The sequence below is a fragment of the Musca autumnalis genome, unplaced genomic scaffold (assembly GCF_047663935.1).
Source record: "Musca autumnalis isolate F117 unplaced genomic scaffold, ASM4766393v1 scaffold_4, whole genome shotgun sequence".
NCBI lineage: Eukaryota > Metazoa > Arthropoda > Insecta > Diptera > Muscidae > Musca > Musca autumnalis.
The window spans coordinates 161,780,048-161,806,804 of NW_027411977.1; the positions used below are offsets into that span (position 1 = coordinate 161,780,048).

A 26,757-nucleotide genomic window follows, 5' to 3' on the forward strand; every position below is an offset into this window, starting at 1 on the left:
GCCTCTAGGTTAGCCGCTATTAATTCTTCCTTGGCTACCCTAGACTTCTCAGCCTCACACAAAACATTCCTGACTTGCTCCTGCAGAGTCTCGGCAAGCTTCACTGCATCTTCCTTCTCGTCTTTGGACATCATCATGGCTTCTTTCATTGCCTTGACCTCCACTTCCATCCCCTTAATGGCCGCCAAAGCGGCCTTGCGTTCCATTCGCTGCTTGTCCAATTCATTCCTAAGGGCACGGACTTCCATTTTGGCCTCTTCAGCTTCATTCTGAAGGATTCGCAGTTTCTCTGTGGCTTCTACATCTTTCTGTTGTAGGTCACGTTCGGCGACCTTCAAATTAACTTTGAGTTCACTATTCTGTGCATCCAATGTATCCACTATACTCTGCAATTTCGCTCTTACACATTCTGATCTTCTCCTTTTCGTTCGTATTAATGTCAAGAATTTGTCGCTCACTTCCTTATTTATGGCTGCACGTCGCGATGCGACATCTCGCTGACGTTTGACGTATTCATAAATATCATTATGGAACGGTTCGTACCACGTTTCCTCAATCTGTTGGATGCCCCAATCAATACAATTAAGAAGCTTCTTTACTTCTTCCTCGACTCCTGCCGCCGTCTCGTTTTGCTGCATCATGATGAATGTCCCTTCCCCCTACGGACAATATCCTCCCTTGGATATTAAGACTTCACCAGATTCCTCTTGTTGCTGACCCAATTTCCTCCCGTCGAGGCAAATTATCAGCTTTCCAGTTTTCTTGGCCGCCGATCCGGCTCGAAGGACCAATGTAAATGGGGATCTATACCGTGGAAAGAACAAGACGTCTTTTCCAGTTGAATGTTTAATATGCACTATTTATTTAAAGTCAAATTATTTTTAAGAACTAAATACAAAAATATTACTTAACCTACTTAAACTAGTGTGTAGAAAAGAGAAAGTGAGAGTGCACATATGTGTACGAACGCATCTGCCATACAATCTTATGGAGAGGTCGTAAAATATTCTTATCTTACATGCGCATACATGTAGCAAGCAACCACATGGTTATTAGACTGCTCATAGATTGCCTGTACCAATCTATTTCAGACATACCACATGTGGCAATGGAAATTCTTATCTCCTTTCTTCTAACGACCTCCCACGATAAGGAGGTCTGCTTGCCACATGTTTACAAGTGGACTGTATTTAAACTAGACCCCTATTTAACAAAATGATATCTCTAATCTACACACGCAACCCTCACCAAGACATTCACTATTTTTATTACAAACAAATACATATGTTCACGTGAACAGCACGAAAACACCATACTATTATAGGCTACCCTTCTTTTTCGTCATAAAGTACAAAAAATGCAACTGTTTTATGATGTCTTTGTCTGTTTGTGTGTGTTGTAGAAAAAAAATACTCAAACGATGACAAAAGTGTAAATAAATAGTTAAAAATCTTGCAAAAGTTATATTTTTTTTTTAATTTTGAATTTAGCCAAGTTGGTTGGTAAACATTAGTATTGTGAAATTCTTATTTTCGGAATTAAAATTATTGTGTGCGTGTGTATGTGCTATTGTATCCGTATGTATGTTCGATTGTGTGCGCAAGCAAATGACGCAAAAAACAGATGTAAATACACTTCATTTGTTTCTAGGATTTCGTAAAACGAAATCATTTAATGTGCATATGTAAATTGGACTACAGTAACAGGTTATTCTTATTTTAGTGTAAATTTGTTTATAAATCGCAAGTAATCTTTGTATATTTTGACGGAATATTGTTTTGGCGACCAATAACAAGAGATTTGCACAAAAACCCGTATAATTTTTACATAATTTGTTGCCATAAACGAACAATATGAAATTTTTTACAATATTGGTATTTGCAACACATTTGTTGACCAACTATATTTGATTTACTTTGAATTTTAAGAGAAAGCACTTGCCGTTTATTCTCACTAAAATGACAGTACGTACCTTTTAGTGATGAATGGATTATTTTATGAAAATAAATTGATGAGGATAAAGCTAGAATGTGTGATGAGGATGTAAGTCTGCATGTTGTTGTTGACGAAGTCGAACCTTTTGAAATAAACAAAAGAGCCAGGTTAGATTTATGTATCTTTCTTGTTGTATCTCGGCTCGAAAAGACCAATATATGACGGTTTTGTTGAAAATATTAGTGAAAGAACTAATATTACTTTACATTGATAACAATGGTGATGTAAATCGTTGTTGATGGACGAAAATCCGTAAAACAAGTGAAAAGCGCCGCGCAAATATACAGATTTTATTCGTTGTAATTTATTATCGCTAGGTTTGAACGAAAATTCAAAGTTTGATAAAAAAGGTACTTTGGCTGGAAACGCTTAAAGGATGCGTTTTCAACAGATTATTTAACTTGAACTTGAGCAACCATTAAGTGCCGTACACATTGTCAGTTTTGAATGGCGATTTTTCGTAACTATCGATAGATGTCCAACCGTCCAACAACCACAAAACATTTTGTGGTTGCATGATGAATGACAAAAATGAACGGCCACACCAGCAAGCAACCGATTATTTGAGCAAAGCTGTCATTCATAACTGACAATATATTGCCAGCTTTACTACGTATCAAAAATAAAACGAATCCACAATAAAATATTCACATAATGCATACCGTCCATCGCAATTTTACAACTAATATCAAATCTAATACAAAAAGGCATACAGTTTTGTGCCAGAGAGGAGCTTCGCTATCTAACAACTGATTTATGTTGGCATGCATAAGTGTAGTATCCAACAACTAAATCAATAGGACTGCTCTTATTATGTAATAGACAGGGCAGCAAATCATAAACCACTGTAGTTACTTAAAATTTAAATAAAACCCCGTTTAATACTAATATCTAATGTGTAAAATAATTGTTTCATTCAATTTGAAAAATTTTAATTTGAATTTGAAAAGTTTAATTGGAATTGGAAAGATTTCATAAAATGTGCAAATGTTATTAATTACGTAAAATCATAAACCACTTTCCTAGATAACATTTTGTCGTTATTAAACCTACATCCTCCTTATAAAGTTATTTCAGTCTAACTCCAATGATGGCCAAGAATTGTTATTTTTTAGTGGAGGATGGGTTACACTTTAATGCAACTACATAAAATTTAAATAAAACCCCGTTCAACACTCATATCAAATGTTTAAAATAATTGCTTCAGTCAATTTGAAAAATGTTAATTTCAATTGGAAAAGGTTAATTGGAATTGGGAAGATTTCATAAAATGTGCAAATGTTACAATTTTTGACGGACGAGGTCATTCGAATCATTAGCTATTTTATTTTTATTGACTAGTGTATAACATAATAGGACTAGAATTAAATATAAATATTACACACATGTCTTTTTTTGCAGATTCTGCTCGGTATGTGTGCAAAAAATGGGAAAACAAAACAGCAAATTAAAGCCTGAAGTATTGGAGGACTTAAAACAAAATACTGAATTTACAGGTAAATATATCGTTCTCTTTAATTTTAACAGCCCCGAACAACGCGATTTATCGTCATTTTGACGATTTTTTGGTCAAAAATTGATAAACGACAATTTGACGATTTTTATCCAAAATATGAAGATTTTTGGTTTTTTTCTTAATACAATCATAAGTAGTTTTGTAAAACGTGAATGATCAAATATTTGTAGTTGATTTTCCTCTTAAACGCCACAAAAATTGGTTACAAACATTTACGTTAAACTCGGGTATTTTCGCATTTTTGGTGGGGCTTTTTGCATTTTGTTATAGTATTATCCGTTATCTGTAATTCCTTACTTACTTACGTAGCTGGCCCATTACAGAACATTTGTTCCATAGGCCGAACTAAGACAAGATCTCCGTTCCTCCTTTATTTGTTGCTTCGCACTCTGGAATACCGCGCCTTTTCATCACATCATCCACCTGTTTGCGCCATCTATTCCTTGGCCTGCCAATTCTGCGTGCGCCGCAAAGCGGTCCGTATTTATACGCCTTTTTAGCGGGTTCATCATCGCTCATTCTTATGATATGGCCTAGCCAACGCAATCGCTGCATCTCGATACGTTTAGCAATATTGATGTCGCTGTATAGCAGATACAGTTCGTGATTCATGCGACGTCGATATTCACCGTCAACGCAAATTGGTCCGTAGATCTTTCGAAGAATTTTTCTCTCAAACACACCAAGCACTGCCATGTCTGCTTGCGCAAGTACCCAGGCTTCGGAGCCATACATCAGCACGGGTAGTATCAGTGTTTTGTAGAGCGTTATTTTTGTTTGACGAGATGTGGCTTTGTTTTTAAACTGCTTAGTTAAACCAAAGTAGCATCTGTTAGCCAATACAATTCTTCTTTTTATTTCACAACTGATGTCGTTTGTTGCGTTTACGGAGGTGCCGAGGTAGACAAAGTCTTTTACTACCTCAATATTGTAGGAACCAACTTCCACAGTCGGTCCGAGCTCAATGGACGCATTGCGCGTCGACACCATCAACTTGGTCTTCTCACCGTTTACCGCCAGACCCACTTTAGCAGATTCTCCTTCGACCTTTATAACGGTATCAGTTACTTCTTTTACTGATCGGCCCATGATGTCTATATCATCAGCATAAGCAAGTAACATGTGACTATTGGTGTAGATTGTGCCACTTCTTTTGACGTTTGCCTCTCGTATTACCTTTTCCAGCAGGATGTTGAAGATATCACACGAAAGGCTGTCTCCTTGGTACCAAACTCTTCGGAGAGGTTCTTTCCTATTTTAACTGAGGACCTCGTGTCAGTCAAAGTCATTTTACAAAGCCGGATGAGCTTTGCGGGGATACCAAATTCAGACGTGGCTTGGAATACCTTTGAACGCAGCGGGCTGTGGAAGGCTGCTTTATAATCGACAAAAAGGTGGTAGGTGTCGATCTGTAATTCCACGTTTATAAAATTTAATTTGGCCTATGCATTTCTACGCATTTGGCTTGATATGCAAGCAATTAAAAAAATCAAAATTTTTATAATTTTCGTTGTTTGATGAAAAATTTAAATATGCTAAATAAATTTAATCATACGTGTTATATTCATATAAATTCAGGGAGTTGTTAGGAATATAGTGAGATAATTTTCTCAATCAAAAACCAAGGGATTGTCATGTAAGAATACAATTATAATACCCCTCATAGTTTTCGGTATTTGTAAAAGAATGCCCGATTTCAGGAAAACTATACGTTGATGGGGAAAAAGTTATTTAATTTTAGGAAATGCTTAAAAAGTGTTTAAAATATCATTCGCTAAGTGGGTTAAATAATAATCAAATTTATTAAGTATTAATCAAATATATTTAGGTGTATATGCTAAGCCGATAGCTTCAGTTGCTAGTGCTTTTTTAAATATAATTTTATTGTAATTTTTTTGTATATGCAAAGGAATTTTCAATAAATTTGAAATTTGAATTGAATGGCAACGCCATATTTAGAATATATTGAGCCACAATTTTCTTTATTGGTGTGCTCAAAACTGCAAGAAATTCATGTTTACTATAAAGGAGAAATGTTATGGTGGTAAACATTTGTAGATTCTTGCAGGTTCTGGAACAGAAATTATGTTACAAAATTAATAATTTTACTACAACGGGTTTGACTCCTTATATTAGAACAGCTGGTGTGACCCACTACCTATTCAATATGCCTTGAGTGAAAAAGCAACATATATAATTACACTGCTGCAGAACCTGCAATAATCCAATCATTGTCAAAATTTCAAAAATATTAGACTTTTAATTTCTGTGTGAACTTTTATATTAAGCTCTGTGCCCAAATTTCAAAATTTAAATTCATTTGATTTTTAATGCAATTTTATACATTTTTCGACATCCTTAAATACTTCTCACATTTTGTAAAGAAGCAGCAAAAGCAACAATTGGATTCAGAATTTCGTGAACTAAGGTTTTTGGATTTTGAATATCCATTTTATGTGTCTTTCAATAAAAAGTATATCTAAATGTGTGTATTGTAATTGTTGACTATTTTTTGACGATTTTATAAAATAGATTTGACGATTTTTTTAAATCGTCATTTTGATGATTTTTTATAAAAATAATATGGCAGCCCTGGCCCCAAATTATAGCAGAGATGTTACTGTTAAAAACATTGGAGTTGGGCAAACTAGGTCCCGGAACATAAAAATAAGTAAATTGCGACTATGACGTGCATGTGATTTATTATTTAAGAATAATATCTTAATGATGGTCGAAACAAACGAGAATCATCGATTAAAATGAAGTAGTTAAATAAATGAAGGGAACTATATGAACTAAAAAAACTATATGAACGCAAGAGCTGGATATAGTTCTTTGTCTCATTTCATTGTCATTTATTTCGTTTATCGAGATAATTCTTACAGACTACTTACAAAAATTGTTAATATAAGTTTAAGTAAATTAAATGCGTTATATTAATATTTAAACATTATATATAATTTCAAGAACATTCTCTTATTTTGATCGACATCAACAAATTCGGCTAATTTGTTCTAAACATCGCGTTCAATGGTTTGTTCTATGGCATACCATACGGCATTCCATACGGTATGGCAAATTAGTGATTATTCCTTAGCCGACGAGAGACATATTCAATAATTCAAAAGAATCCATATTCGAATCCTATAAGTCTTTAACAAAAAGTATACTGCTGAGTATTTTTCCCCAATTTTAATAACGTAAAGTAAAAAAAGAAAAGTAGATCGCACAGAATTTATTTAGTTGAAAAGAATCGTTGTAAAGATTACAAACTTGTTAAGCTGCTTGTCGGATCGATTGTCCAAAAAGAATAGAGCGAGTCAACGTTAACCTCTTCTTAAAATGTATGGTGTCTGGAAAAATACCAACTGGCATTCAAAAGCAGCAACACAAATAACAATTTCTTCAGTCGAACCAAATCAAAAATACCCCACGAAGACAAATCAAATCTTGTCTATAAGATTAAATGCAATGGTGACGGGTCCAACGTATGTCAAAAGACATATGTTTGTACCACAAAATCTAAACTAAAATCACAAAAATTAGCTCACATAAATCAGACCAAAAAACCAAAAATAAGCCGTTAAAACAAAAAACAGCCCATTGCATACAGAAAGGACATACGCCTAACTTCAAAGATGTAGAGATCCTATCTCGAGAAAACAATAATAAACGTAAATATATGCTAGAAATGATACACATTGTAAACGTACCAATCAATCAACGGATGAATTATAAGACAGACGCCGAACACTGTGCCCAGATATACAGGAATGTCATTGAAAAGCACAAGAAAATTTAGTTGGAAAACTCTTGTCAATAAAAGAAGATGTGTTAAGTCCAGAGAATAACTAAAATATGTAATTATATTTTTGCAACAAATTTTTTTTATTTTTACAAAAATAGTTATTTGTTCTTTAAGCCAACAACTCCCTGATGATAGTCGAAATATCGGAAAAATAAATCAACATTAAAAAACAAACTTTATGTTTTTAAATGGTTTTATTTAGCTCACCCCGTTTGTTTTATTATTTATTCTTGGGTTAAATTTAGTAATTCAAATTTCACCCTCTTCCTGTCAACCGATTAATCTGAAATTTTGTATACACTTTGGATTTTGGTGACAATACAATTATGTTTATTCATTATCATTATAAATTCAAGATGGCCGCCGCTACAAAATGGCGGATAACGTAGGTTTTATCAATCCCATCAATATGGGTATCAAATGAAAGGGCTCAACAAGCAGAATACAATATACTATAAAAAATTGAAATCCAAGATGGCGGCCGCTACAAAATGGCGGATAACCTAGATTTTATCAATCCCATCAATATGGGTATCAAATGAAAGGGCTCAACAAGCAGAATACAATATACTATAAAAAATTTAAATCCAAGATGGCGGCCGCTACAAAATGGCGGATAACGTAGGTTTTATCAATCCCATCAATATGGGTATCAAATGAAAGGGCTCAACAAGCAGAATACAATATACTATAAAAAATTGAAATCCAAGATGGCGGCCGCTACAAAATGGCGGATAAAATTGACGTGCCCCACGGTTTTATTTTAGTCTAGTCTATGCATATGTTTATAATTCACATGACTGTATCTATTTTATTATTTTTTGGTTTTTAGTACATTTATCTTAAACATTGCAATGTATGTTTAACATAAAACCGTTTAACTTAAAAAGTTTTTTTTACCTATTCTTATTAAATGGTTTTATTTAGCTCACCCCGTTTGTTTTATTTATTCTTGGGTCAAATTTAGTAATTCAAATTTCACCCTCTTCCTGTCAACCGATTAATCTGAAATTTTGTATACACTTTGGATTTTGGTGACAATACAATTATGTTTATTAATTATCATTATAAATTCAAGATGGCCGCCGCTACAAAATGGCGGATAATTTATGTTTTATTAATCCCATAAATATGGGTATCAAATGAAAGGGCTCAACAAGCAGAATACAATATACCATAAAAAATTGAAATCAAAGATGGCGGCCGCTACAAAATGGCGGATAACTAGGTTTTATCAATCCCATCAATATGGGTATCAAATGAAAGGGCTCAACAAGCAGAATAAAAAATTGAAATCCAAGATGGCGGCCGCTACAAAATGGCGGATAACGTAGGTTTTATCAATCCCATCAATATGGGTATCAAATGAAAGTGCTCAACCAGTAGAATACAATGTACTATATAAAATTAAAATCCAAGATGGCGGCCTCTACAAAATGGCGGATAACTTAGGTTTTATCAATCCCATCAACATGGGTATCAAATGAAAGGTCTCAACAAGTAGAATACAATTTACCATGCAAAATTGAAATCTAAGATGGCCGCCGCTACCAAATGGCTGATAACATTTTTTTTATCAATCCCACCAATATGGGTATCAAATAAAAGGGCGTGACAAGAAGAATACAGTGCACTATACAGTACATCTTATACACCCGAAAGCCATACAGTTTCCAGCTAAGTACAATTACGGTACGGCTGAAAGGAGAATGTTGCCTTTAATACTATCATGGGCTTCTACAATACATAAAATGCAGGGCAGCACTGTGGATCACGCAGTCGTATACTTAGGTGCGAAACTGTTTGAAGAAGGTCAAGTCTACGTGGCTCTTAGTAGAGTAAGATCTTTGCAGGGACTATGTATAGAGGAGTTGGACTGCAATAAACTAACCGGCAAGAAACCTTGCAATAATGTAGCACTAAATGAATTAAACAGAATGCGAAATAAAAACTAGAAAATAAAAATAGGTAAAAAAACTTTTTAAGTTAAACGGTTTTATGTTAAACATACATTGCAATGTTTAAGATAAATGTACTAAAAACCAAAAAATAATAAAATAGATACAGTCGTGGGAATTATAAACATATGCATAGACTAGACTAAAATAAAACCGTGGGGAACGTCAATTGTCTACAATCGTTGATCAAAATGTTCGTTTTGTAATGTTACACTATAATAGGGCAGTTGTTCAACCGACAGCGATGGACGTGTGATAAGTAGGGATAGAATGTGCAAACAAGCTAGCAAGCTCGATTATAAGCGAGTTTTAGGTGTTTTTACCTATTTTTATTTATTTCTACTGACCTAAAGCCAAATGAACAGAAGAAGATAGTGATCAAAGGTCAACAATAATTAAACGAAAATCAAAACACGGAAGGTTCACCGGGATAAATCAACAAATCAACATGCATCTTTATAAGGATATAAAACAAAAATACGACGATGAAACAAATAGCATCATTAAACAATATTCCAAAAGTAACAGACAATCAGCACGCCTAAAATCAACAGCAACATTCCTCATCAAGTGCAGAGACACAAGTATTATTCCTAATTTTATTTCCAACACAACAAAGAATGTATTCAATATATTCAAAATTAACAAAACTATACCAACAAACACCAAGATATCGTTAGACAAACTCATTTACAATTTTCACATCAAAATACTCAAGCTGCTAATACAACAGAAGCACAAACAATCCAATCTCACAAGAGATATTCTAGCTAACACAAAATCAAAACTCACCGCCCAATTAGAAAACGAAGATTTTGAGATATTTATGGAAAGTGAGAATGCAATTTTGGACTCGAAGAGCCCAAAACAAAAAACCACTCACATCACCAAATTGAACGTATTAAAACAACAACAACACTGTCAACTAAACATACAACACAAGAAGGATGGTTTGACAATAAAACAGATATTGACATTCCCAATAACGTCGAATGGTTGCTTTCTCTTATGCCAAAGTTCCCTTCTTCTTCTTCTTTATTTGCCAATCCGTGTACGGATGTTAGCGATCATACAATTATAATTTAGTGTTACATAATTTAACTTAACTAATTGTTAATATTATAGTACAATTAAACGATATGTTCTATTCAATTATCGAAAGGCTTCGGTTTTTGGCGGCATTTAAAAGAATTCGTTCGTTTTGCACACCCGTCCATTCTTTAATGTTACTTATCCATGTTGTTTCTTTTCTTCCTCTGGGTCTTTTTCCTTCGATATTGGTCTGTATAATGGCTTGGAGCAGCTTATATTTTTCATTCCTCATTAAATGGCCCAAATAGGCAGTTTTTCTGGTTTTTATCATACGTGTGACTTGAAGTTCGGTATTCATGCGTCTAGGCACTTCTTCATTCGAGATACGTTCAGTCCGACGAATTTTTAAAATGCGGCGATATATCCACATTTCAAACGAATTTAATCTTTTCTGATCTGTTACTTTTACCGTCCAGGTTTCGGCTGAGTATAGTAGTACTGGCCATATGTAACATTTAACAAGGCGCATTTTTGTTGTTAGGCTTATATCGTGACTGGTTAGTGTTTTTTATACCCTCCATCATAGGATGGGGGTATATTAAGTTTGTCACTACGTTTGTAACTAATCGAAATAATCATGGTAGACCCCACAAAGTATATATATTCTTGATCAGCGTACAATTCTACATCGATATAGCCATGTCCGTCCGTCTGTCCGTCTGTGGAAATCACTCTAGCGTCCGAACGGATTGACGTAGGTTGATGAAATTTTGGGAAAATATGTTATATTTACGTAGGACTTTTGGTATTGAAAGCGGGCTATGTAGGTCCACGCTTTCGTATAGCCCCCATACAAAATGACGCGTCGTCGTTTTAAGGAATTTTTAAGATATTTGACCCATTTTACCACCGAATTGGTTGTAATTTGGTACTTTGTGTCTCCAGAGGCCAAAAAATATTCCTACCAAAGTTGGGTTATATAGGTCCACGTTTTGGTATAGCCCCCATATAAGGCCCCATATAAAGTACGCGTCATTTTAATATATTTTGAATGTATTATACCCATTTGACCACAGAATTGGTTGTAATTTGGTCTTTTGTGTCTTCAGAGGCCAGAAAACATTCCTACCTAAGTTGGGTTATATAGGGCCACGTTTTGGTATAGCCCCCACATAACGCCCCTTATAAAGTACGCGTCATTTTAATATATTTTAAATGTATTAGACCCATTTGACCAAAAAATCGGTTGTAACTTTGTATTTTGTGTTTCCAGAGGCTAAGAAACATTTCTACCATAAAATGTTTATATAGGTCCACGTGTTGATATAGCCCCCATAATACAATATATCCCGATTTTCGATATTTTGAACGTTTTAGCCTCATTATCACGCCGAGGTTGCTGAAATTTGGTATTTAGTCTTCTTTTTGCGTATAAAACTTTCCCCCAGAAATTTGTAGGTATAGGTCCACGCCATCATATTGCCCCCATAGAACGGTACCTTCCGAATTTCGGTATTTTGAAGGTTGTGGCCACATTAATCCACCAAAATGGCTGAAATTTGTGGTGGAGGGTATAAAAAGTTCGGCCCGACCGAACTTAACGCTTTTCTTACTTGTTTATATTTAAAAAATGAGTTTCGTGCCATTTCAATTCTGCACTTGATTTCTTTCGACATATCCCACTGATCGTTAATCTGGACTCCCAGGTATTTAAACGTTTTAACTCTTTCTATTTCGGTATTGCTTAAAGTTCTCTTTACCAACAACAAAAACAACGTTCCCCTTGTCCAATGTATTAGCAGAGGGAGAAGAGTGCATCCAAACTCTAGAAAACAGAGAACAACAAGAGAATGCAAGAATTAACTTCATAACTCTCATTAATGACCACAAAAGAAATTCAACATTGGGTAAAAGAGATCGCGTCGTACTGTACACAGTGGGTCAAACAGCAAAATTCTTAAAGTAGAATAGAGAAATTTTGATTCTTAATTCAGACAAGGCACAGTGCAAAATATGAACACTTTAGCGGAACTTTACTAATAACTTTTAAAGGAAAAGGTGTAGATTCCTAAAATTTTGCACAAATGTTTCTTATATTAGTAGACAGTGTGGGACTCAAATTAGGCCACATAGACCCGCGGTTTCCTGTAGCGGTCATGTAACGGTGGCTGCCGTTTTTACGTTTTACACTCATTTTTCAATTGATTTTGATGCAAATTGGTATATTGAGTTTTCAGGGGATAGAAAACTTATGTACAAAATATTTTCAATATACATAGGTTCGCGTTTTGGAATAGCCCCACATGCCGGGTTCCCTCATATTGGGTATTTTAAAGGTTAAAGACAAAAATTGCAGCCGATTTTGATGCAAATGTAAATTTTAAGATGTTAGCGAATAAAAAACCTCCTCACACAAAAGCTGTCAACATAGGTCCACTTCTGGGTGCAGCCCCACAACCGAACTCATCTATTAAGGAGTAAAATGTCAATATTTTTTGTTTTCATTTGTATCTATAATGTTTATTGGTCCATTCAGCAGGTCTGTACCATTAATTTTGTTAATAATGTCTTTCAGATCAAGTTCAGGTCTGCACTGCATTACAATTTTTGATGTATTTTGGTATTTGCACCGCAGCATCTAAAAATGTTGCGCTATATGTAAATCACCAACATTTAGAGGTCAAAACTATGAAAAATTGCGAGAGGTTTCTTAATTTTACAGAAATTATCATTGGTAGAATTAGTGAGTCCATTTCTTCAAAACACAGTCAACAATGGCGCTAATTATCGCGTTTACCTTCCACTTTTGGAAAATGCAACTGAATGAAATTCCCGAAGTCTTTTTAGAAAATCTTGAATATCTCCAAAGACCGCGCGATACCGCAGCAGTTTTATAGCTTTGCGAACAGAGGAGAATCCAATCTTTCAGATTATATATATCTTAACACGTGAATGTACGTAATTCAATTTTGAAATGACCACGGAAAATAAAAAATTAAAATTTTGAAAACTTAAAAAAATCACTTCTTTCCGACTAAAATTGCACGAAAACAATAAGGGTTTTTTGCATTTTTTTAAAGTGTAAAATATCATAATTATTTTGTAAAATATTAAGAAAAATAAATCATGGCATATTGACTTACCATTTGTCCACGCCACTCCATTTTTTTAATGAATCAAAAATACATTTCTTACAAAAAAAAAAATATTAAACAAAAGTACAACTTTAAGTGCATTTTTTAGTCGTTTCGTGAAGTAAATCGGCAAACTGAGTATAGACCATTTGCAGTGGAGTACTTAGCTAACGAATTCAATAAAAGTTTAATTAATTTAATTTCTTTGAAAATCCCTTAAAGTTCCACTAAACTTCCCAAATTTCGCACTGTGCAAGGGTGGGAAAACAGTAGCTATGTTGAAAACCGACTACGACCTGAAGATGAGTGAGATTCTAATGGACATATGCACGTACAAACGTTTAAGAAAGGACCCAACAACAAGTCTACAAGAAAAGTGCTATAAATACATCATGAAGTTATTTGATCTACATGTTCTTAACGACATGGAGAAAAACAATTTAATTAATAGAACTGCAGTGCCCCCAAAAATATATGGATTACCCAAAATCCATAAGGAGGGAACCCCTTTGCGTCCAATTTGCTCTTTCGCAAACTCTCCCACATACGAACTATCAAAATATATGGCGAATATCCTCAAAGTTTCAACAAGTGGTTCGAAATACAACGTAAAAGTTTCGATAGAATTCAAAACAAGGATTAACAAACAACAAATTAAAAATGACGAAATCCTGATATCCTTCGATGTTGTTTCCTTGTTTCCTAGCGTTCCTGTTAACTTAGCTATTAATACAATCAAAGATAAGTGGACAATCATTAAGGAACATACTAATATTTCAATGAATCTCTTCGAAATATCGGAAAAATAAATCAACATTAAAAAACAAACTTTATGTTTTTTATTTCTACTGACCTAAAGCCAAATGAACAGAAGAAGATAGTGATCAAAGGTCAACAATAATTATACGAAAATTTATAAATTAATCTAAAAAATTAAATTTAAAAAGTAATCATGGTGAATTATTGCCAATATATGGAACCGTTTCACAAAATATAAAGAAAATGATTTGGATGCTCAATCACGACTTTACATATCTGCAAACTTGACTGATCGAAATACGTCGTGGTGTTTTATGTGGGTACCTACCATACGGTCTACCCCACAGTGCTCTTAACACCGAGTGAATACAATGCGTCTACCAACGCCCCCGCACGAAAAGTACGAGTACCAATTCGCTCACACGTATTTGGACGTGATCGCCACCTTGGTTAGGAGCGGAGCCTATCTAAACTCCTGCCTTTCTATGGGTCAGGCACCCGGTTGATAATGCAACTCCACATTCGAGCCGAAACTCTCCCCGCGATTTGGGTCTAAACCACAGCCACCGCGATGCTCCCACAAGGGGGCCAACACCAACTGCCAGGCCAGATCCGAGGATCTGGGGGCACCTGGCACCCGCGGTACCAGAATATAGCCTCCGGTCGGGCTTCGTGGCCAGTGACCACTACCAGTTGGACTCCAAACAGCCCCGGACTGGTGACCTCCTCCAATTATGCCAGCAGAACAACAATCAACACAGGACCACAAACAATTAACTTGCTGCCCTCACGGACTGCACAATGGGCCCACAGGGACCGCGGCAACAGACAAACACAACACAAACACTGGACGAAGCCACCCTCACGGATGACCGGCACGACATCCACATCAGGAACCAACGCCGCACCACCAAACTTCTCCAAACCTCCTCCACCTCCAACACCAACACGCCCAACTGTAGAGATGACTATGTGGAGGAGTTACCTCCACTAAGTCTAGTCCTTCTCCTATCAAACACTTCACGTGCATACCTACTTAAACAACTAAAAGTCCGCCTGTCTTCAAGTGCCCTACTGAAATCCCACCCCGCCCCTCCATACGTTATACCCATATTGACTAAAACTCTAATGTCATCATAGTAAGGACATTCCGTCAGTATATGCCTCCAGTCCTCAGTCATCCCACACCCACATAAATCTGTCCTGGACAGGCCTCTTGCATATAAAAATGCATTTAGAGAGCCATGCCCCGTCAGTAAGAATCCCAGACTCATGCTAAAGCTGAAGTCTGGGCGGTCCAGTACGAACGTTGCGTCACGAATAAATTCGTACGTCACCCGCCCTTTGTCACTGTCCGTCCACCTAGTCCGCCACCTAACAGCAGCACGCTCCCGAAGGATTGCACTGCGCCGCCTAACATCCCCATCCACCAGATCAGAAGGCCCGAGCCAATCATCCTCAGACAGTTGCAAGCCACGCTTCAGCTTATACAGAACAGTCCTACATCTCGCTTCCAGATCAAAGGGCAGGGCGCCAAGTAGCACCTGCATTGCGTCCGTAGACACAGTGCGACACACTGGCAGGCATGCTAACATGACCACACGTTGACACGACAAGAGCTTCCTACGTCCAGCAACAGACTCTGCTGCAGCACACCATACAGGCGCCCCATATGTTGCACAGGCAACAAAGAGTCCACCATATATGGTGCGCACGGAACGTCTGCTCAAACCCCAGTCGGTCCGCAAGACCCTTCTGACCATTCCAGCTACAGCAGTCAACTTGTCCTTCAAACGATCGAAGTGCGGCAGGAAATTCATTCTCTCGGCCACAGTTATCCCAAGGTACTTGACCTGCTTGACATACCGTATGCCGTGGCCACCAAATCGAACGTGGGGAGGTCGACTGTGTGCTAATCTGCCTTTCAGCAGCATTAGTTCAGTCTTCTCCTTTGACACCTCAACACCCACTCGGTCACTCCAGACCCCCACGATACCCATGGCCTCCTCAGCACGACGTTCCAGTTCGGCACGAGCCTCACCTTCAATCATGATGAGGAGATCATCAGCATACGCACAGATCTTGAAAGTGGTCGCTAACTCCCGCAGCAGAGAATCCATCATGAGGTTCCAAATAAATGGACCACAGATAGACCCCTGAGGGCAGCCTCGCTCCACATCTGTCCAGACCGTCTCATTGGCTCCCACGACACAAGCCCTTCGCCCACTGAAATAACTGGACCAGAGAAGAAACTCCCGACACCCAATCTCAGACAGCTTTGCGAGCACGCTATCCCACGAAAGGAAGTCAAATGCGCCTTTAAAGTCGACAAATATGCCTAAGACATATCTGGCATTTGACCCGCTCAGACTGTTCTGCACATGCATCCACGCGTCCACAGTACCTCTACCCTCGACAAAGCCGAACTGATGCGGTGAAGGACTCACGCCGCGGCACTCCCCAAGCCTTGCCACCATAATCCTCTCCAGCACTTTTCCAAGCACTGGGAGAAGGCTTATGCCCCGATACGAGCGTGGATTACTCCTTACCCGATCAGGCGACTTGAGGAGCACCACGACGCGAGCTTCCTTCCACGCACGCGGGAAGTACCCCTGGTTAATGCAACCACCAAGAACGGACTCAATATACTCAGGCATGACTTTCCAGATGGCTTTATACATCCTTCCAGTCATGCCGTCGATACCTGGCGATTTTCTACTCCTAATCCGGCAGATACTGTCCGCAACTTCATTACGCTCCAAGTCCGGAGGCTCACCCAGCTCCCACACAAGCGGGGGAGGTGATTGAGTCTCCGACCTTGGGAAGAAAGACCCCAGCAAAATCCCTACGTTTCCCGCCCACCCCGAGGCCGTCGACGTGGAGCCAAGACGCAACGCCTGTAGGTCAACCTGACGCTTAGACCCACCGTGTCGGCACACACGGTATACCTTACCCCAGGGATCATCCCTGTTGTCCTGTATGAATCTCCTCCAATCGTCTTCTTTACTCCTAGATAGCTCGTCCTTGTACGTCCTAAGAGCAGCAAGGAACTCAGCTTTGCGCTGAGCCAGATCTTCCGCATTGGTTCGTCTTGCCCTTTGGAAACGCTTCCTCAGGCGCGCAACTCCCCTTCGCATCCGACCCAACTCACGGGTCCACCATTTGACCTTACTTGGCTTCACCTGACGGCGTCTGCCAAGGAGTACGTCATTGACGCTTCTCATCCACTCATTCAACTTGCTGACCTGGTCATCTAACGTCAGTGCCCTGAAGTCCGCTAATGGCATAGCTGCCTCCCTGACACAGTTCGCATAATGGTCCCAGTTCACGTCTCGTTCCATCCAACCCCGGAAACGCTCAGTCACCCGCGTCCGTCCCCAAGGTGTGACCATAATCCTTATAAGATTATGGTCACTAATGCCCCAGTCTTCACTAATCTGCCAACTAAACTGGTAAGCTGTCATTGCTGCCCCATTTGCAACCGTCACGTCAATGTCGCTTACACCAGAAGGCCCATCAAAGGTATACAGATCCGAGGGCTCATTTAAAACCACCAGGCCCCTCGCTAACACCCATTCGCTTAGCAACTCTCCTCTTTCACGGTTCCGATGCCCAGATGTGTGGCTGGTCATCTTAGAGAACCACAAAGAAGAGGTTGCATTTGCATCTAAACCTAGGATTAGCGGACAACTACCCGCAAGGAGTAGTACCGCATCCATATACCCAAGAAAAGGCTCCAGTGGTAAGCTAAATCTACAATAGATGCTAGCCAACAACACCTTTCCCCCCGCCCACTCAACGGACAGACAGACCCCCCATTGGCTACTTAAAAGAACAGTACAGTCAAAGTCACTGTCCCCCACAACTATTGCAGAGTCACAATACTGGTCCGTAAAGACCCGCATACCCCCCGGCAACCCCCTCACACAGCCATCTCTACAATAAGGCTCTTGCAAAAGAGCTACGGAAGCACCTAGGTTGCGGAAAGCTTGGCCAAACTCCTGCGTCACGCTCGCAGACCCCTGACAGTTATATTGAAGGACCTCCATCATTAATGTCTTGCGTTCGCCCTCGCGACCAAAGACGCAAGCACTGGGCACTCCATGGACATCATAAGATGTCCTGCAGGCAGACCTCTAAATGCACAGTTCCTGCAATTGATGGGATTCGGGCACATCGAAGCAAAATGGCCAGTACCACCACATCTACGGCACACATCCTCCTGCAACCGGCACTCCCGCACTCTGTGGTCAAAGGACAGACATCTGAAGCACGACGCCACTACATCCTGTCGACGAGCAATGAACCTATGCCATCTGATATACACTCCCTCCCCGCAAAGTTTCTCCGCAGCCCGCTCAGTGCATTCCAGCACGATATTGAACTTAGAGTTCACATCCGCAACAGTCGTCCACGGAGCAGATACCAGACGAACAGACTTCTGGTAAACAGCAGTTGACATCGTCGTCTTGAAATTCATGGCGTACAACTGCTCCATAAACTCGTCGACAGGTATGCATCCCAAGACACCCTGGACCACCACCTTAGGACCCAGTTTGTCATTGACAGTTACGTCAAGACCAACCTCCTCAAACTTCGTGTTATTCGCGATTCGCTCACGCTCGGCTACCGACGGAGTGCGAATTACGGCACCTCCGTCCTTGATTGGCTTGACGTCGTGGACGCGTACGCTCAGAGTCGGCCCTACCTCCTCCATAACCTTCTTGACCACTTCTTGGCCAGATGGCCCCTTCTTCTTTGGCCTAACCACAACGGACCATGTCTCAACCGGCTTGGGCAAAGGTGCAGCCGACGCAACCGAAGCAGCCGACACAGCCGACACACCAGCCACTGGCACAGCAGGGGGCGCCATTGGAGACGCTGCCACAGGCAAGGCCTGCTTAGACGGCCCCGCTGACACCATAACCGCACCTGTACTCGGCAACTTCTCGTAAACCTCCACCTTTGCTCTCAGCCTCTCATTCTCAACAATAGCCCGCATGAGGAGCTCCTCATATCTACCGGCCAACCTAATAATCTCCCTGGTTGTCTCAACATCGCATCTACTCTCGCACATCACATCCAAAAGAGAGTCAGTTACATTTTTAAGCTCTCCCACCGTAACCCCACCAACAGACTTGACAGTTGGCCTCTTAAAACGAGGCCGGCTCTCACGAGCACGGCTCTCACCAGTCACACCCACTGACGTAGCGCTCTCCCCACCAGCAATATGCTGCTCGTTCACCACTACCGGAGCACACTCACTCTCCTCATCAACATTCATCTCCGAACCAGTAGGCAACTCCACAGGAGACTTCTCAACAACAACAACAGGCAAACTCACACCACCAGCCTTCGTTGGCGACTTTTTGGTTGGCGTACCAACCTTCGCCCTCTTTCCCCCTTCTCCACCATCGCCTGAACTGTCTTCAGTTTCTGTGTGGCGCAACCTCCTGGTGGCAGGAGGAGGAGCCAGCAACTCCAATGTCTTGGCACTTGGACGCCTCACTGACCCACTGGCACTGCCACGTGCCTGCTCGACGTCTGACGTCTCCGTCAGATCGCCGGCATTTGGGTCACTGGACGCAACCTTCTTTGGCTTTGCCTTGGGAGGCATAACCACCACTCAACTAATCAAAAACAAAAAACGACTTACCAATATTCCAGGGACAATCCTCGTCAGCAACAAAGAGCAATTCCAGCAGTCAAAACCAAAAACCAATGAGGCACTCAAAAGCCAGAGTCCAATACCAATAGTCCAGGGACAATCCTCGTCAGCAACAATGGGCAATTCCAGCAGTCAAAACCAAAACAATGAGACACTCGAAAGCCAAAAACCACGCACTTGTCACAACGATTTCCCAATACCCAAAACTACACAGTTCACAAATATTCGTGTCTTTGGGATTCCCCAACAACACTTTCAATGCACCTGACAGAGTCAGAAAATTTAAAATTCTGCTAGAGCGAGACGGCAAAAATCGTATTTGTTGTAAAACCGAAATTTTTATTAAATTTTTCTCCGCTAATTTCACAACACGTCTGACTTCTTCGACCGCTCAATTTGAACTCGAAATTTCGAACTCTGGTACTTATCATAAATGACAGTGGCTATATCACAACGTGGAAATGTACTGACAAATCAGGGGAAAAGTTGTTATAGCCCCATAGAAGACTAAATACTAAATTTCAGCCATTTCTGTAGGAGAGTACGGCTAAAATCCTGAAGACTCCTAAAATCGCTATAGGCTATATAAAACATGGACCAGTGCTGACACATTTCCGGGGAAAAGTTTTGTAGGCCCATAGAACACTCAATAACACTCTTTAATCATTTTTCCATTCAAAAATGATAAAATAAATCAATAAAACAGCATATAAATAATTTTTTTTACTTCTACAAATATACTGTTCGCCCCAATTTCGAACACCAATTTCCATTTTATTTTGCTAAAATTGATCATCCGCAAACATTGAGATAGGACACTGAAGTTTTGGAAAGACGGAATTAGGTATTATTTGGCATTTAGGGTGATCAAATCTGCACCAAAAATTATGGGCATAGGTATAGCCCCCCATATAACGGTACTGCCCGATTTCAGTTATTTTCAAGTTTTTGCCTGCAAAAATATTTGCTTTATTTTTGAATTTAGGGTTAAGGTATTTGGAAGTTTTTGATTTGGCTTTTTGAGTTCAAGGTGGTCAAAATTATTTTAGACCCCAATTGAAGCGCTCAGCGCCAAAACAACATGCCCAAAAAAAAATCAAACAGAACGGATCAACCGATTCGATCCAAAATTTGGCCTTCGTAATATTTTATCCAAACTTAGTTGATGTTCGAAGATGAGCCATATCGGTCCACTTCTTCAGGTACCTCCCCCATAAACATTCGAAACTTTCGCTAGAAATTTTGAAAATCGGCTTTTAATATTAGCTATATAAAGGGCCCATGGAACTTTGAGGTCCCAGTGGCACGTGTTAACATATTCCGATTGAGCTCAAATTTTGGCAATCTTAATTTTTAACAAACTAAACATTTTAGGAGGGTACCGCATAAAAAATCCGACATCGATTTTTTCGCTTTTTCAACCGAATTCATTTGTTTTTCCAATTTTTGAAAGTTTACTTGCAAATAAAATAGATTAAATATTATAAAATAAGAAATAAATTATACTGTTTGGTATCTTCTAAAGCATTTTCCTGTTTTTATGCGTTTTTTACACTTCAATCACCATAACCATATAACCATAAGGTATATATTTTTTTAAAGTGGTTATGAAATGCTAGGTTAATAATAATTTTTCATAACTGTATAATTTTTCAAAACTTTTTTGAAGGATCTAGGCAAATGGATGTGTTTTCAGCTTAAGAAATTTATTCATCTGTGATCATAACACCATAACATAACACTGGACACGTTCAATACAATCCACGTCGTCATCGAAATCGATTGTCTCAGAAATATACAATTGCGGATAATAAACCGAGAAAGTATTAATAAATGTTCTTTTTGGAAAAATATTTGACAGGTAAATATCCGAATTGGGAGCCACCGTGGTGCAATGGTATGCACACCCGCCTTGCACACATAAGGTCGTGGGTTCGATTCCCCGGCCAGGCAACATCAAAACACTTTTCAACGGTGGCAAAATACCCCTCAGTAATGTTGGCGACATTTCCTGAGTATTTCAGCCATGTAAAACTTCTCTACAAAAGTGGTGTCTTTGACACGCCGTTCGGACTCGGCAATAAACTGTAGGTCCCATATCATTGAGCTAATATGAATTGGGGTGCACTCATTGATATGAGAGAAGTCTCCCTTGTCCCTATGGGATGTTGTGGAACAATTGAGGATTTCTGAGTGAAATCGGACACTTTTTCAAGATGAGGTTTTTGATTTCCTTTATTTTTCTCTGCGGTGATGCTGCTCATTAGCGAAACATTTTAGTATATTTTCAGATTTTTTTGGACTAACGGTTCCAGAGATACTGCGCCTTGAAAAAGTCAAATTCTGTAAAAACTACATGCAAAGAAATACTCATAACTTCTCTAATATTGGTCCAATTTGAAAAAAAAAAAATTTTTGTATGTTTTTGTTTTATCAGCTGTTAAATAAAAAATAGAAAAAAAATTTGCACAGTGGGCTTGGATGCTATTTTCGCGATTTAATATTTAAAATCAATTTTTAAAGATGTTCGACCCCTTCGATTTTCTTTAATTTTTTTTGTATTAAACTACGTGCAATTACAAGTCCTATGTGGTAATGGGATTCGGACGATTACTATTTTTTCTGAATTTTTTAAAATAAATATAAAATTTGTAGATACCTACAACTACAGAAATTTTTTAAAGATAGAAAAAGTTTCTAAAATTTTTATATAAAATAAAAATTACAACCAAAAGTTGGAAATGCTTTAACTGTAACTCACGAGAAGAAAATTTCCTAATGAAGTGCTGTTGACGCAAACACATAAAATATAACAAGATGGGACATTTACATTGCTACTATAAATCGCAGATGGTGCTGGAGGTCTAACATAATGTTATGTTCCAATATGGTGACATAAAATTATGTTATACTTGTTTTTGTTGCCGTCGTGTTCTGTTAGTCGTATGTTATACACAAACACCCTCTATGGTTAAATAGCATAATTGAACTGTATTGTGCACTATGTCCAATCTTTACAGTTCTATGTTTTTGGTGGGAGTGATGTCGAAATCTCAACTGGTGATGGGAAGACAATATAAGAACCCCTTTAGCAGATGATGCAAAAACATTTCAGCTTGGATTAAATGGAGAGCGGACGAAACAATCTCAGTTGCGATTGAATTTAATGAATAAATTTCATAACCTTTGTTAATGTAATAAAGTTCTTATTATTCTGTAAAACAAGAATAAGTTCTTTTTATTTGTTTTGGGATTGTTTGCAATGGCTAGTCTTTTTATTGCATCTTTGAACTGCATAAAAACACATTCCGAAGAGTGCCTTTTAATTCAATCCAAAGGACTGCATCAAAAAAACGTGCTTTGGATGGAAATTGGACTGCATCCTATTCTACCCTAAAGGGTTAGTTAGAATTCGATTCCAAAGGGTTAGTTAAAATGCAGTGCTAATGGAGTGCATCTTTCAGTAGTCACGCTCTAGTAAAAATCATGAGTGAAAATGCATAATTTGATGCACTTCCAGATCACTTGTACGTATGATTAAACTGCATCTTTGGAAGCAAACATTTTGCTGGGTTGTTTTTAAGGCACCGTTAGTTTTGTTATACATAGCTTTAAAGATCTTGTTTATTTTCTGTGATCCCAGCTAACATTTTTTTCCGAATTCGTTTCGAATTCGGACAGAATTTCTGAAAAACAAGTAAAAAAGTATCAGTCGGCTTTGCCGACAGAGATATACCCTCAGCCTGTGCAAATTGAAACACTTTTTTCACAAAAGACTTATGTATTTCGGGGGTTTCAAAATTTTGATCGTATGAACCGACAAAAATATAAATTAGGATTAAAGATCAAAATTTTTGCGGAAAAGGTACTTAAAGGAATGGACCGACATAGACTATGGGGGTGCCATAGGGGGTTTTTACACCCTTCGGGCTGTTTTCTCAAGAAGTATGGACTTGCCCCTGAAACAACTTTTACCATCGTAATTGAGGCAGCGAATGTAAGTTGCTTCAACAAAAATCAAAGTGATTTGAGAGCAGGTCTTAAAGTGAACTTATCCAAAATTGTGTGTGGGAGGTACGGGATGAAGTGGACAAATATAGTCCATATTCGAACCTGATCTATTTCTGGTAGATATTATGAGAATGTGTAAAGTATGGCCCAAATCGGTCACTCCCATCAAGAGTTATCGTGCGCACAATTTTTCCCAATATTTTTGAACTTTTGTGACTGATTTGTTTATCTACGAACTTAAACTACGTTTGGAAACAATATTACGAAGGCCAAATTTTGGCCGGAATCGGCATATCCGTTCGAGAATTATCTTGCGCTTCCACCCATAAACAAACCCTATGTTTTTCAACTTGTACCTTCGTATAGGGGACAGTGAATACAATATGTTACAGCAAAAACCAAGGCGATTCGAGAGCAGGTCCTAAACTGAACTTTTCCGAAATTTTGTGTGGGAGGTACTCGACGGAGTTTACCGATTGAGTCCATATTGGAACCTCATCTTAGTCTGGTAGAAATTTCATAATGTGCAAAGTATGGACCAAATCGGTTACTCCCTTCAAGAGTTATAGTGCGCAGAAATTTTCCGAACATTTTCGAACTTTTGTGGGGGAGGTACCGGAAGGAGTGGACCGAAATAATCCATCTTTGAACTTGAACTAAGGTTGGACAAAATATTATGAAAACCAAATTTTGGACCGAATCGGCAGATCCGTTCAAGAGTTATCTTGCGCTCTAAAACACTACGCACGGTGTCATAGGGTTTTTTGTAACTTTCAGGCTATTTTCTCAGGAAGTATGGACTTGCCCCTAATGAAACTTACAGTGTCGTATAGAGGACAACGAATACAACTTGCATAAACAAAAATCAAAGCGATTCGAGTACAGGCCCTAAACTGAACTTTTCCGAAATTTTGTGTGGGAGGTACCCGAAGGAGTGGACCGATTGAGTCCATATTGGAACCTCATCTAAGTTTGGTAGAAATTACACGATGTGCAAAGTATGGACCAAATCGGTTATTCCCTACAAGAGTTATCGTGCGCACAAGTTTTGCGACAATTTTTGAACATTTGTGGGGGAGGTACCTAAAGAAGTGGACCTATATGGCCCATCTTCGAACTTAAATCGAATCTGGACAAAATATTTCGATATCCAAAATTTGAACCGAATCGATTGATCCGTTCGAGAGTTATCGTGCGCACCAGCCAGCCAGACAGACAGACGGACAGACGGACAGACAGACAGACGGACGGACATTGCTAGATCTACTCAAAATTGTCTGAAACGGATATCGTACAAACATACTTGGGGTCTAAAACCATTATTTCGATGAGGCACATTTTTGGTCGTATCAAAGTGTAAATACCCTCTTTAGCCTAAAGGCTGAGGGTATAAATATCCGATTCTGATGCCGAATTCGTACCGAATTCGGTACGAAAATTGTATGGACGTGGTCACCGAATTCGGAAAGAATTTTCTAAGGAAATTCTTAAAAAATATTAGAGTTTCGCGACGAATTCGGTCCGTATTCGGAAGTAAATTCTTTGAAAATTCGGAGAAAAATTTAGATTTTCTGACAGAATTCGGAAGAAAATTCTGGAAAATTCGATGAAAAATTTAGATTTTCTTAGGAAAATCCGTCCGAATTCGGAAAGAAATTCTGGAAAAATTCGAAGAAAAGTTCAGATTTTCTAAAAAAATCGGAATCAATTCTGACGCTGATGCCTTTAATATTAACACAACACGTGTCGTACTGTACAGAACAAACCCCAATCTTTTAATGTGCTATTTATGGAAGATTCTAATTTCAAACATTCTAATCATTGTGCCTGTTGTTATCATTTTATGATTAACAGTAGAACAATGTGCAGAAGCATGTTGAAGCTATTAACACTAGCTTGAATTATTATGTGTTGCATTTATATTAAAATTTTTTTAAAATTGTATATGCGAATTTTGTGACCCGTCATTTTGTTCTTCGATATCAACCGAAAAAAAATTCCCTTAGAAAATCCATTAGAAATCGGAACGAATTCGGAATGACGATTCTTCAGATTCTTTAGAAAATGTACAGAGATTCTTAAAATAAACTTATAGAAAATCGGTCAAAATTCTAGGAAAATATAGAAATCGGCCACATTTCTAAAAAATATTCAGAAAATCTCAGAAAAAATCTGATATCAGAGCCCTCGGAAAAAATTGTTAGCTGGGATTCTTTATTAATAAAATGTGTGGACGCCAGTCGTTTGTAGAATTCAGAAACAAGAAGTCCATAACACGTAGAGTGAAACAGGGAGTTCCCCAAGGAGGAGTGATATCTCCGGAACTGTTTAACCTCTACCTTTCTGAAATTCCACACCCTCCAGACGGCATAGAGATCGTGATGTATGCGGATGATTGTACGATCTTGGCGTCGGGTCCTATCGTCGATGACATATGTGATAGGTTAAATGTCTACATAGCTGACCTAGTGCAGTTCTTCCATCTAAGGAATATGAAAACATCCGCCGCTAAATCCACAGCCACGCTGTTCACCACATGGACGGCTGAGATGAGGCTCCCACTGAACATATTGGTCGATGGTGCACTGATTCCGACCACTAACTACCCTAAAATACTGGGTGTAACGTTCGATAGCATGTTCAAGTCGTCCGCGCATGCCACAGCTATTTGCAATAAGATCAGAAGTTGGAACAAGGTTCTCAAGTCGCTGGCCGGCAGCACTTGGGGTACTGCTAAAGAAACCTTGTTGACCACCTACAATGCAATAGGCCGGTCTGTGGTAAGCTATGCGGCGCCAGCGTGGTCCGCAGAGGTTAGCGCATCGCAATTCAAACCTGCCAGAATGTCGCCCAGAGGACTGCAACAGGGTGCCTCC

The 26,757-nt window shown here is 38.8% G+C and overlaps 1 protein-coding gene across 1 annotated transcript in view; it reads left to right on the plus strand.

Annotated features, from left to right (window-relative positions):
- Nca (neurocalcin homolog) overlaps window positions 1–26,757 on the plus strand; it is a 782,213-nt gene that overhangs the window by 409,070 nt on the left and 346,386 nt on the right. The window contains exon 2 of the mRNA XM_073981628.1: window positions 3,397–3,491. Coding sequence (XP_073837729.1) covers window positions 3,422–3,491 — 70 coding nt within the window. The 5' untranslated portion in view covers window positions 3,397–3,421. The remainder of the gene's footprint in view (window positions 1–3,396; window positions 3,492–26,757) is intronic.